The 11572-nt window shown below is 46.1% G+C and overlaps 1 protein-coding gene across 1 annotated transcript; it reads right to left on the reverse strand.

Moving 5' to 3' along the window:
• Nucleotides 1-5190: 5190 nt before the first annotated feature.
• On the reverse strand, nucleotides 5191-7270 carry Srp54 (splicing regulatory protein 54). Its single transcript, XM_065217008.1, has 3 exons — nucleotides 7216-7270; nucleotides 6657-7130; nucleotides 5191-6575 (listed from the first exon to the last, which is right to left on the reverse strand). The coding sequence occupies exons 2-3, from the start codon at nucleotides 7056-7058 to the stop codon at nucleotides 5406-5408; spliced, it is 1572 nt and encodes a 523-aa protein (XP_065073080.1). The 5' UTR covers nucleotides 7059-7130; nucleotides 7216-7270; the 3' UTR covers nucleotides 5191-5405.
• Nucleotides 7271-11572: the final 4302 nt, after the last annotated feature.

The following is an 11572-nucleotide window of genomic DNA, read 5'->3' on the forward strand; positions in this document are numbered from 1 at the left end:
GGGGTCCGCCTCAAATGACGACACCACCTCCAACACATCTTCAATCTCGTATAGTGTCAGCGCCGACGACGCCGCATCGACCACGTTAGCCATAGGAAACCGACCCAGTAACGCGAAGATCTCCACCCTAGCAATCCAATGGAATATTAATGGTATTTACCATAACATTGGAGACCTAGAGGTGCTAGTCAGAGAGCACGAGCCACTGATCCTGGGTATCCAGGAAATCCACCGTGCTGACCCAACCAGCCTGAACAGATCCCTCTCCGGAAGATACACCTGGACCACAAAGACGAACCAGAATGTGTTCCAATCTGTGGGCATTGGAGTCGTCAAGGACACACTGTTCTCCATAGTCGAGATCGACACCGATCTGCCAATTGTGGGGGTCAGACTAGAGGTCCCGTTTCCTATCACGGTCCTCTGCGTCTACCTCCCAAACGGCAAGATCAACGGGATTGCGAAGCAACTCAGCGACATAATCAGCGCACTTCCGGAACCGGTCCTCATGCTAGGCGATGTTAATGGTCACCATACAACGTGGGGCAGTCCTAGAAACAACACCCGGGGTTCCATCATAGCAAACCTTGCGGAACAACACGACCTGATCATTATCAACGACGGGTCGAAAACGTTTACCCGTCCACCGATAGAGTCGGCCATTGACATCTCGGCGGTAAGCGGGAATATCGCCCACCGGCTAGCGTGGAAGGTGTCCGACGACCCTGGAGGCAGCGACCACTTCCCAATTTTCATCACGGTCAACGACAACCCCCCGGAGACCTCCCGTCGTCCAAGGTGGCTCTACGACCGTGCCAATTGGGAAGGTTACGAAATAAGCATCAGCAGCATATGTCAGGAGAACCCACCTCTGAGTCTGGACGAGCTTACGGAAAATATGGTAAAGGCAGCGAACCAGGCCATCCCCAAATCAAAGGCGAACCCGGGACCCAAACCCCTTCATTGGTGGTCACCCACAACGAAGGCGGCCGTCAAAGCCAGGCGCAAGGCCCTCCGCGCAGCCAAACGTCTACCGCAGGGCCACCCTGATAAAGAAAAGGCCATCGAAGTGTACCGCTCCGCCAGGAACCAGTGTCGGCAAACCATCCGGGATGCCAAAAAGGCCAGCTGGGAAAGCTTCCTAGATGAGATAAATGCCAACCAATCTGCGTCCGAGATCTGGCAAAGGATCAACGCTATCCGGGGAAGCAGGCGAGCCCGGGGCTTCACCCTCCGAGGACCAAACGGAATAACCCGAGATCCGGAGGAAATCGCCAACCTCCTTGGCGATTATTTCGAGTCGCTGTCCAGCCTGGGAAACTACGACGAGGGTTTCCGAAACCGCAACTCCGTCTCCACCTCCAGCATCAACAATTTCCAAATCCCCGACGACGGAAACGACCTCACCATCAACAGGCCTTTCACAATGGAAGAGCTGGGCTTCGCCCTCAGAAAGGCCAAGGGCAAATCCGCCGGGCCGGATGAGGTCGGATACCCGATGATAAGGAACCTCCCATCCACGCAAAAGGCGACCCTCCTCGAACTGTTCAACCAGGCCTGGACTGACCGCCAGATGCCGAACACCTGGAAACACAGTCTAATCGTACCCATTCCGAAAAACCCCGGACCGGCATTACTGCCTAAGGACTTCCAACCGATCTCCCTGACCAGCTGTTGCAGCAAAATTATGGAGCGCTTGGTTAACCGAAGACTGACGGGCTTCCTCGAAGGGAACAGCCTGTTGGACCACCGGCAACACGCTTTTCGACCTGGCCACGGAACCGGCACCTATTTTGATAGCCTCGGCCAGATCGTCCAGGAGGCACTCCGTAAGGACCAACACGTAGAGTTGGCCTCCCTGGATCTGGCTAAGGCTTACAACAGGGCATGGACACCACAAGTCCTACACCAACTGTCCAAATGGGGTCTTGGAGGAAATATTCTCTACTTCCTGAGGAATTACCTACAGGACAGGACATTCCAGGTGACCATCGGTAATCATCAATCCAACACCAGGCGAGAGGAGACTGGAGTTCCACAGGGTTCCGTAATTGCTGTCACCATCTTCTTGGTGGCAATGAACGGAATCTTTGTGGGACTGCCAAAGGAAATATACATCCTGGTGTATGCGGACGACATCTTGCTCCTAGTAGTCGGGAACACTCTAAAAGCAATGAAGGTAAAATTGCAGGCGGCGGTCTCTGCGGTTGGTAGATGGGCCGCCAAGACAGGGTTTGCGATATCAGCCGAGAAAAGCTCGGTTTCCCATGTCTGCCGGCATGGTCACCGGCCACTACCGACCCCGATTAGGATCGACAAGCAGGCAATCCCCAGGAGGAAATCCATCTCCATACTAGGAGTCACGATTGACCGAAACTTCCGGTTCGGCCCCCACCTCAACGAGGTCAAGGCCAACTGTCGAACAAGACTAAACATCCTTCGCTCCCTATCCGGTCCACACAAGGTGAACAACCGAGGTATTGTGATGAATACCGCCAGATCCATCGTCCACAGCCGACTGACATATGGAATCGAACTTCTATGCGCGTCCAGCGACTCCATCATCTCCCGTCTTGCACCGATATACAACCAGGCTACTCGGATTGCAGCCGGTCTACTGCCATCAACACCAGCCGACGCCGCATGCATTGAGACCGGAACACTACCGTTCCGGTTTTTCATTGCGGAGTCGGTTTGTACGAGAGCCGTGGGACTCGACGAGCAACTCAGCGGAGACGGAGATTTCTATCTCCTCTCGGAGGGGAAACGAATTCTCCAAGAGACCGCCCACCAGGAGCTCCCCCCGGTGTCTAAACTCCACTGGGTCGGAGCCAGGGAGTGGGATGCCTCCCCCATCCGATCAGATAGAACCATGGCCAACCGATTCAGAGCAGGGGACAACTCGGCGGAAATGAGAACCTGCCTCACCGAGCGACTGAGAACGATGTACCATAACCACCAACTCCGATACACCGACGGATCGAAGGCTAGGGGCCGAGTAGGTTTTGGAGTAACTGATGGCCGAACATCCCATTTCTGGAAACTCCCGGACTAATGCTCGGTCTTCTCAGCAGAAGCAGCAGCCCTACATTACGCAGCCTCCCTACCATCCTCCTCCGCTCTATGCATACTCACGGACTCCGCCAGCGCTCTGGCTGCATTGGAATCTTCCACTGCACGCCACCCGTGGATTCAGGCTATCCAGAAGCACACACAACCCGGCACCACCTTCATGTGGATACCGGGCCACTGCGGAATCGCCGGTAACATTGAAGCCGACCACCTCGCGGCCACCGGACGAAGCGGCCCACAAGTCGGTCCCCAGACAAGACCTGAAAGTCTGGATAAAATCTACCATCAGGTCAGCATGGGGCAACGAATGGAACAGCAACTAAGAGCTTTTCATTAGAAAGGTCAAAGGGGAAACGGCCCCATGGACGGACACCAAAAGTTACGCGGAACAGAGAATACTCTCCAGACTTCGAACCGGTCACACCCGGATTACTCACAACATGGGAAGCAGCAGCGGTGGAGGCTTCCGGAGGAGATGCGACGCGTGCCGAACAACGATGACGGTTGAGCACATCCTTATCAACTGCCCGTGTTTCCACGGATCACGGGAGTTGTACGGTCTGGCCGACAACATTCGTGACGTCCTCCAAAACGACCCGGTAGCGGAAATCCAACTCATCTGCTTTACGAAGGAAGCAGGAATCTACAAAAATATTTAAAATACGATATTGATAGCAGGCCCGGCAACCCTGCCGGCAGCGGCTGCCAGGGTCACCTGGCAGTTTCTGCCGGTGGGGCTCTACCGGGGTCCTGAATTTAGTTACTATAACACGAAAAATACTATTTTGATAGCAGGCCCGGCAACCCCTGCCGGTAGCAGCTGCCAGGTTCACCCGGCAGCCTCTGCCGGTGGGGCTCTACCGGGATCCTTTAGACAGCCTTTGAAATGAAAATTTGACAGCTAGCTGAGACAGGAAACATAAGTTTCAAAAACCAAAACTCTGTACATTCTAAAAACTCTGTAAACCCCCTTTTCCCCTAGGAATACCCCCCTCTGGGGTATTCGGAGACGAGCCAGCCAACGGCTGAAAGTCTCCTTAATAAAGATATAAAAAAAAAAAAAAAAACTTTCGACCAATTTGGCGCTAGTACCGATAAATTACCTGCTGAAAATTGCCACTTGGCGCTACCAGCACTTAGTGTCTAGTGTAAGTTTTGCCACGCCAGCGCCATCATGTTGTCAAAGAGGGTTTTTAAGTGGGGAAGTCGCCGTTAGTCGTTTTCTGTGGCTATCTTATATCGAGCTCTTTTCAATAATTGCAACATGTGAATAATGCAGAACAAGATTAAAATTGTTCTAGTGCCAAATTGGTTTTGAAGGAAGGTCAAACTAGAAACGAATAGGTCAGCCGCTTTGAACCCTATGAAAATTATGCTTTCCCAATATGGTACATTCTCTCACTATAAACCTGTCATTTCTAGCCTATCTGAACTATTTAATAAATGGAAACTGTCATTTCCAATGTATCAATATATACATTGGAAATGACGTTCAATCAAATAAACCCATACCCCACTCACTTGGCCAGGCTTCAGAATCGTCCAGTTGGCAGTGCGCTCTACACTCCAAGTACCCTTTCTTTCAAATTTACCCCAAATTTTATATTTTACCCCTCTGAGTGTTGATTAATCACAATGAAACATTGTGACAGAGCACGGACTTGAGGTTACTAGAGTATTAAATAATCTAGGTCCTATTTAGGATTATATCTAAAAATCCAAATTTGGCCAACGCCCACCCATGACATTATCCCTAGAAATTATCATTAAATTCATTCATCAAAGTTTATGAGTCTTGCGAATTGTGCGAAATGGTTGTTTGGCGTACTTTGATAGCCACATTATTTTCTTATAAATTACCTTGAACGAGAATTGGAAAATTGCCTGAGAATTCCGATTTTTTTTTTCAAGTAGAGAGACACCCTGACATCTCATCCGGAAGGAGGATGCTCTTCCCATATTATGTGTGCGTCGTGTATCGTCAGAAAGTAAACAGGACAGAACACGTTGTTTTACCCTTAACCTTGAGCAGCGGATCTCTAGTCAGTTTCCCTATATTAAATTTGTAACTACCAAGGCTTTCTTTCCGTCCTTCTTCAATCGTAAACACCGTTCTCGTAGATTTATCCAACCTAGATTCATTCCCTTACGCTTACAGACATTAGCAATCGGAAAAGTATTACAATCAGAAAGAGTCACTCTTGTACATTCTCAAAATACAAGAGCGTTCACTGTTTATCACTATCAATCTTAGTAAAAAGAAAAGCATAATCGGTGTCGTCAGAATAGATCAAGCAAATACCTGCAAACCTGCAACTGGTCACACTGATCACCTACGGCGAATTGGAAATGTCCATATTGTCCGATTTCTCCGTTGTCGGGCTGGCCGTCTTCTCCCGCGCTGGTGGTGGCGGCGGCGGTGGTGAACTCTTCGCAGTAGTAGTAGTCGTCGTAGTAGCAGTAGTGGTATCCTCTTCGCCACCGATACGTTCCTCGGCATCGTAGTCCCGCGTAGTAACGCTCTCCTCGAGAATCTTCTTCAATCGCTTATCCGGAGAACGACTGCGCTTCTTGGACACACGGATCGGCTCCTTCGGTTTGCTGGTATGACTACGCGAGGTAGAACGCTTACGACTGCGGGAACGGGATCGGGTACGATGTCTCCGCTCGTCCTTGCTGCGGTGCGACTTCTTCCGATCGCGGCTACGATCACGACGTTCCCTCGAGCGGGAACGTTTACGATCACGCGATCGCGAACGACGACGATCACGCGAGCGAGAACGGCTACGGCGGTGCGAGCGTGAACGTTTGCGGCGATCACGAGACCGGGAGCGCTTGGAACGGGATCGCGAGCGCTTGCTTCGCGATGGAGACCGCTTCGAGTGGGAGCGCTTCGAACGGGACCGAGAACGTTTCGAACGACTACGGGAACGTTTACGCGATCGCGAACGTTTTGAGCGTGACTTGGAACGCTTCCGGGACCGGGATCTCGTGCGACGATCTTTAGAGCGGGAACGCGAACGCGATCGGCGACGATTTGAACTCTTATCCTTGGTCAGCATTCCAATGACCGGATCGATGGCAGCCGAAATCATATTGTGAGCTTCCTTCACAATCGACATGGCTTCCTCAATCTCCTTCTGGGCTGCCTCGTTGCTCTTCGCTTCCGGTTTGACTATCGGCTGCGTAGAATGGTGGACGTTCAACCGATACCCACGGAATTCCGATCCATGCACCTTCAGAGCCCCTATAATGCTCTTTTGCTCGCAAAATTCCATCAGAGCGTAGCGAGATCGCTCGTTTTCAGCGAAACGAGCATACTTGATCTCTCCGGCCATCTTGAAATGATCCATCAGCTCCTCCAGCCGCCAATCAGACTTGACATCCAATATAAGGATGGTGCGGCGAGTTTCCTCAATCTTCTTGGCATCGAAATTGACCGGTAGAGGCGGATACTCCGGAAGGTTATGCTCCTCCAACTTCGGATCGATCGTTTTCATCACCTGGAAAAAAGAAGATTTACGATTAATCACACGATTCCAATCGTTTACAACTAAGTCGTTTCCAAACGTTTCCACTATTACCTGATTGGGAACCATCCCATCGATGCGGTTAACGACCTCCGGTGGCAGCTTGGTCGGCCCTTCGATGCTGTGCAACCCTGGCACCAGCGTCCCATTGGCGGCCATCTCCAGCGCCTTGTACTCATCCGGTATCATTCCACCCTGAACGGGGATCACAATCAGCGCCCGATCGATAAAGACCGTGTTGGTCAGGTGCTGGGCCACGGCGACACAGGTACCCTCGAAGTACTTGACGTAGCAGATGCGGGACACCACCGGACACGAAACGTCCCTAATCGTCGGATACAGGCGGATCTCGTCAATCTTACCAATGTGACCGAATAGGTTCTGCATCTGGTCCTTGGTTGCCTGCGGGGCAATGTTGGTGATTTGCACCACCTTCGAGCCGGATCCGCCAGCCATTTCGGAGCAGAGGGTTAAAACCTGAAGCCCACACTTCACCTTCCTATTACTGTTACAATCGGATCGGTACTGCTGTAAATCGATACAAATAGCACATTAAACACCTGCGGCTACAAAACTAGACACTCTTCGGCCAGATTCAACCGATTTAACTCACTTTTATAGACTTCTTCCAGGCTCCACCCGGAGGAATGAAGCGAAAAACGTTTTCTGCTGCACAAAAATGAAGCTTGGAAAATGTCAGCTTTCTGGTAGCAAATATGACACGCACACATGTACGCGGGTAGCGATAAGTCCGGACTGGGGGGTTAGGACCTTTTATACCCACCATCATCTATACCGCTCTGGTACAAAAGATGGATTCGAGGATGGATTACACTCAAAAAGAAAAAAAAAGTGTTTCTACGGTTTCTACCAAACATTTAGATAACCGGTAATCAAAGATTACTGCATTTTTTAATAGGGTTGTTTAGGGGTATTGAGATTAATATATAATATATATTATATTCGTTATCTGCTTTAAAAATGGAACCGAAATCCAAAGATCACCATCTTAGCGCTCCTTGGTGGGACTTTGTATATGGGAGCGTCAACTACTAGATTTAATGTCAGCAATCAAAAATTATATCTTATTTTAAATTTCGAGAAGAAAGTCTACGTTAATAATTCATGGTAAATTCAGTACAAAGAGAAAAAAAAGTTGTTGAATATTAAATCAAAACAGCTGCACAGAGGTTATTACGCTGGTTGTGTAATATTAGGTTGTACCGATGGGCTGTCAACTTGAGTGTTTTCGATTCATCTACCCGACTTGAAGAGGTGTATTATGTATTTTTTTCGTATTTATATATTTTTAAGTTTTGTGTATTTTTGTATTAAAATGTATTAAATTCATTATGAAATGTATTTTTCGTAAACAAAGTATTTTCGAGGTATTTTTGAGTATTTTTATTAGGGTATTTTAGTTTCAGCGTGAACGCATTTACGTATTTTTTGTGTATTTTCTGAAGTGTGTATTTACAATTCAGCTGATTTATGAATTTGATTGCCCCGAGGGGCTGTCAACTTGAGTATTTTCGATTCATCTCCCCGACTTGAAAAGGTGCGTATTTTGTATTTTTTCGCATTTATGTATTTTTAAGTTTTGTGTATTTTTGTATTAAAGTGCATTAAATTATTTATGAATTGTATTTTTCGTGTACAAAGTGTTGTCGAGGTATGTTTGAGTATTTTTATTAGGGTATTTTAGTTTCAGTATTTAGTATTACATATTACATATTTTTTGTGTATTTTCCGAAGTGTGTACAATTCAGCTGATTTATGAAGTTGATCGCCCCTCGTAATTGGGTGTAAAAGCACTGTCTAGTTTCCAAATGAATGTTTCTCTAATGTATGAACCTGATAAAAGGTTCTGCCAGCACGGTATCGTAGACTAAATAAATTACAATTACTAGTACGGTGGACAATTCGCTTGCAATTTGCACAGCACTCAGCTCTTGCTCTTGCCGCAGTTTATGATTAAGACCGAGGAGAAGCGGGAAATTCCGATGGAAGTGTACCTGTTGTCGCACGAGAAGCATCCAAATGTGTTCGATTGGTTCGAGAACGACAAGTTCATCCAGGTTGTGATGGAAATCCACGACGCCGGGATGGATCTGTTCGAGTTTATCGATCGAAGATCGTGATGACGGAGAAGCTGGGTTGTTGGATCTTTCGACAGATTGCTAATGCGGTTGCTTTCCTCCACTCGTTGAACATTTTGCACGGGGACCTCAAAGACGAGAACGTTATCATCGATCACAATTTACATATCAAGCTGATTGACTTCGGATCGGTTAAGTGTGTACTGGAAAGGCAATTTTTTTCTACCTTCTACGGCACACCCTAATAAAAAATACTATAAACGAATGATAGAAATAAACCATAACAATTCTAATATGGCGACCGAGTACTGCAGTTTGGAACTGTTGGCAGGCAACTGCTACTCCGGCCCGGAAGTGGAAATGTGGGCTCTCGGTGTGACACTGTACGTGTTGATGTTCTTCGAGAACACATTCGTCAACGTTGTGGAAATCCTGCATTCTGAACTGATCATTCCGCTTGAAATCAGTGAAGAATTGGAGTACGTGTTGCGTTCGCTGTTGGACAAGAATTCCAAAACTCGGATCACCATCCAGGAGCTACTGGAGAAGGAATGGATGACGCAGGAAATCAATTCGGCACAGTTCATTACAGAATTTTAGGCTCGATTTTAGGCTATGTTCCATTTGGTGAATTTTTACTTAAATTTGACACTTTGAAAATAAATTGAAATGTTCCAAAATCTCTCTGTTGATGATCTAATCTAATCTAACCAAAATCTCTCTGTTGATGATCGGCCAAAAACTGATTCCTTCCCTAATAAAAAAGTAGAAGGGTCTGTGCCTAGGGGCACGAACGGAAGCTTGACGTAGGACCACTAGTGGACGGAATATGTGAATAGCATTAAGTTCTTTTAATTTATCAAATATCTATTTTATCAACTCTTTTCGTTTTTTAATTGTAGGCGTACCAAATTTGTAGTAATCTTTTTCAAAGAGAAAGTTGATTACGAGAATCAATCAAAATCACTTGCACCCCTGTTTCCAAGTTTGTGTGGTCGTTGCGTTGGGGGCTTGTGGTTCTGAATATGGACAAACAAGCACAGATAAATTCTATTCCAACTCTTTACTGAGGTAAGCTTGATGGCCCTGAAAAGGGCCGTTTTATTGAAGAGGACATCCATGGCCACTTACTTTTGGCGTGTTTAGTGAGGTTACTGACCTCATTTTCCAGGAACACCTTCAAAACACCTCGTAGATCAGACCGGAGATACGTCAGACACCGCCACGGCGAGACAGACGACGGATGGTGGTTATCTCGAAGAATTTGCGATGACGGTTGGCACCTCTACGACCAGTCAATTGTTGCTTGTTAGGTTATAGAAAAGTGGACTAACCACCTTCCTACTGCTGCTGTTGCTGACCACGCCGTCCGAAGCGAAAATGAGCTGATACCAGACAGCAGCGCTGCTTTATATCTTTTTAGGTTAAAGCAGAATGATGTGCAACCAAGTGGTATAAAAGCTACAAAGACTCCTCCCATTATGTGTAGTTTGCTATCAAGTAGCGACACTGGCTATTTTCTTTTTGCGTACACGGCGAATGAGAACGACCCAAATTTGAGTTTAGTTCACTCATAATCGCTAAAAGTGTAGGAACTCAGCGATGAGTAAATTTGTCTCATGGTTTCCTGTGGAAAACCTAAAAAATCTGACAGAAAATGAGGAAATTGACGAAAATTTTATTATATTTTTTTAATAGACTGAGTGAATCCAATTTTTACTTTTCTCAAATTCGGGAATTTTTCCCTGGAAAATCCTGCGAAAGCATGAGGCAAATTTACTCATCGCTGAGTTCCTGCACTTTATTTCTTATTTCTGAGATAACTAAACTCAAATTTGGGTCGTTCTCATTCGCCGTGATAGATATCGGCGCCGGTGGTTAGCGTGATTACCTCTCACCCCAGCAGGCCATATTTAGATTGCTGTTCATTTGGTGAATTTTAACTTATATTTGACAGATGGAATATTTTCAAATAAACCTGAAATCTCGCCTGAGATTCTACCAGACTTATTTCAGACAACCCTAATAAAAATTGTATGGTTAATTTGCTTAACGACGTGTTCTGGGTATCATCCAAACCATTTGTGGAATAGTTCAATGATTTGGGTTATCGTTCGTTTATGGTTATTTTTTATTAGGGAAACCAGGAATCAATTCCTCTAGGACTTTCTTTACCCCCTGACGATAATAGGTTAAGGTATTGCCGAAGCCGACATTTCCCCTATCAAAAATGAATTATGAAAGCTAGTTTTCTGCATTTTTCAAAAGTATAACGAGAAGATGAATTGAATTGGTAACGACTACAAGTTATGAAAAATCTCAACAAATCATGAATTTTGTTATAGTGCACATATAATTAAAACGTTTGATAAAATCTCATTGTCCTCATTTAATGTTAAGAAAAGCAATGATTTGTTCCTTATAGTCTCCAATCCTCAAATGAAATGTCTTCCTTTTCAAGTTTTTGATATGGTAATCCTACCCTGGCGTCGGTAGCATTGGAGCTCAGTACGGAAAACAAATCTCGACATCAATGGATGTAATTTTGATCGCAAAATCGCTGTACATCGTACAACCGATGGATTGACCTGGTTAAAGCAGTTTGGATGTAATATTCAACAACTTTTTTTTTCTGTGTACACAGCAAAAAAAAATGTAATATCGATCAACGTAATTCAAGCTGATGTATGAAATAATGATGTAATAGCAAAAAGCAGATACAATATTACATCAATGGATGTAATTTTGTTCGCAAAATCGATGTACATCGTACAATGTGATATTACACAACCGATGGATTGACCTGGTTGCATCAGTTTCGATGTAATATTCAACAACTTTTTTTGCTGTGTAGGTTTATTTGAAAAATTT

Source organism: Ochlerotatus camptorhynchus, unplaced genomic scaffold, assembly GCF_037179485.1.
Source record: "Ochlerotatus camptorhynchus isolate MF236.1 unplaced genomic scaffold, CSIRO-AGI_Acam_v1.1 ptg000007l, whole genome shotgun sequence".
Lineage (NCBI taxonomy): Eukaryota > Metazoa > Arthropoda > Insecta > Diptera > Culicidae > Ochlerotatus > Ochlerotatus camptorhynchus.

Bases quoted from the DNA above. Each gene is read 5' to 3' on its own strand.
- Srp54 (XM_065217008.1), bottom strand. From the start codon at position 7,058: ATGGCTGGCGGATCCGGCTCGAAGGTGGTGCAAATCACCAACATTGCC. The intron at 6,576-6,656 runs GTAATAGTGGAA...TCTTTTTTCCAG, and splicing joins ATGGGATGGTTCCCAATCAG to GTGATGAAAACGATCGATCC.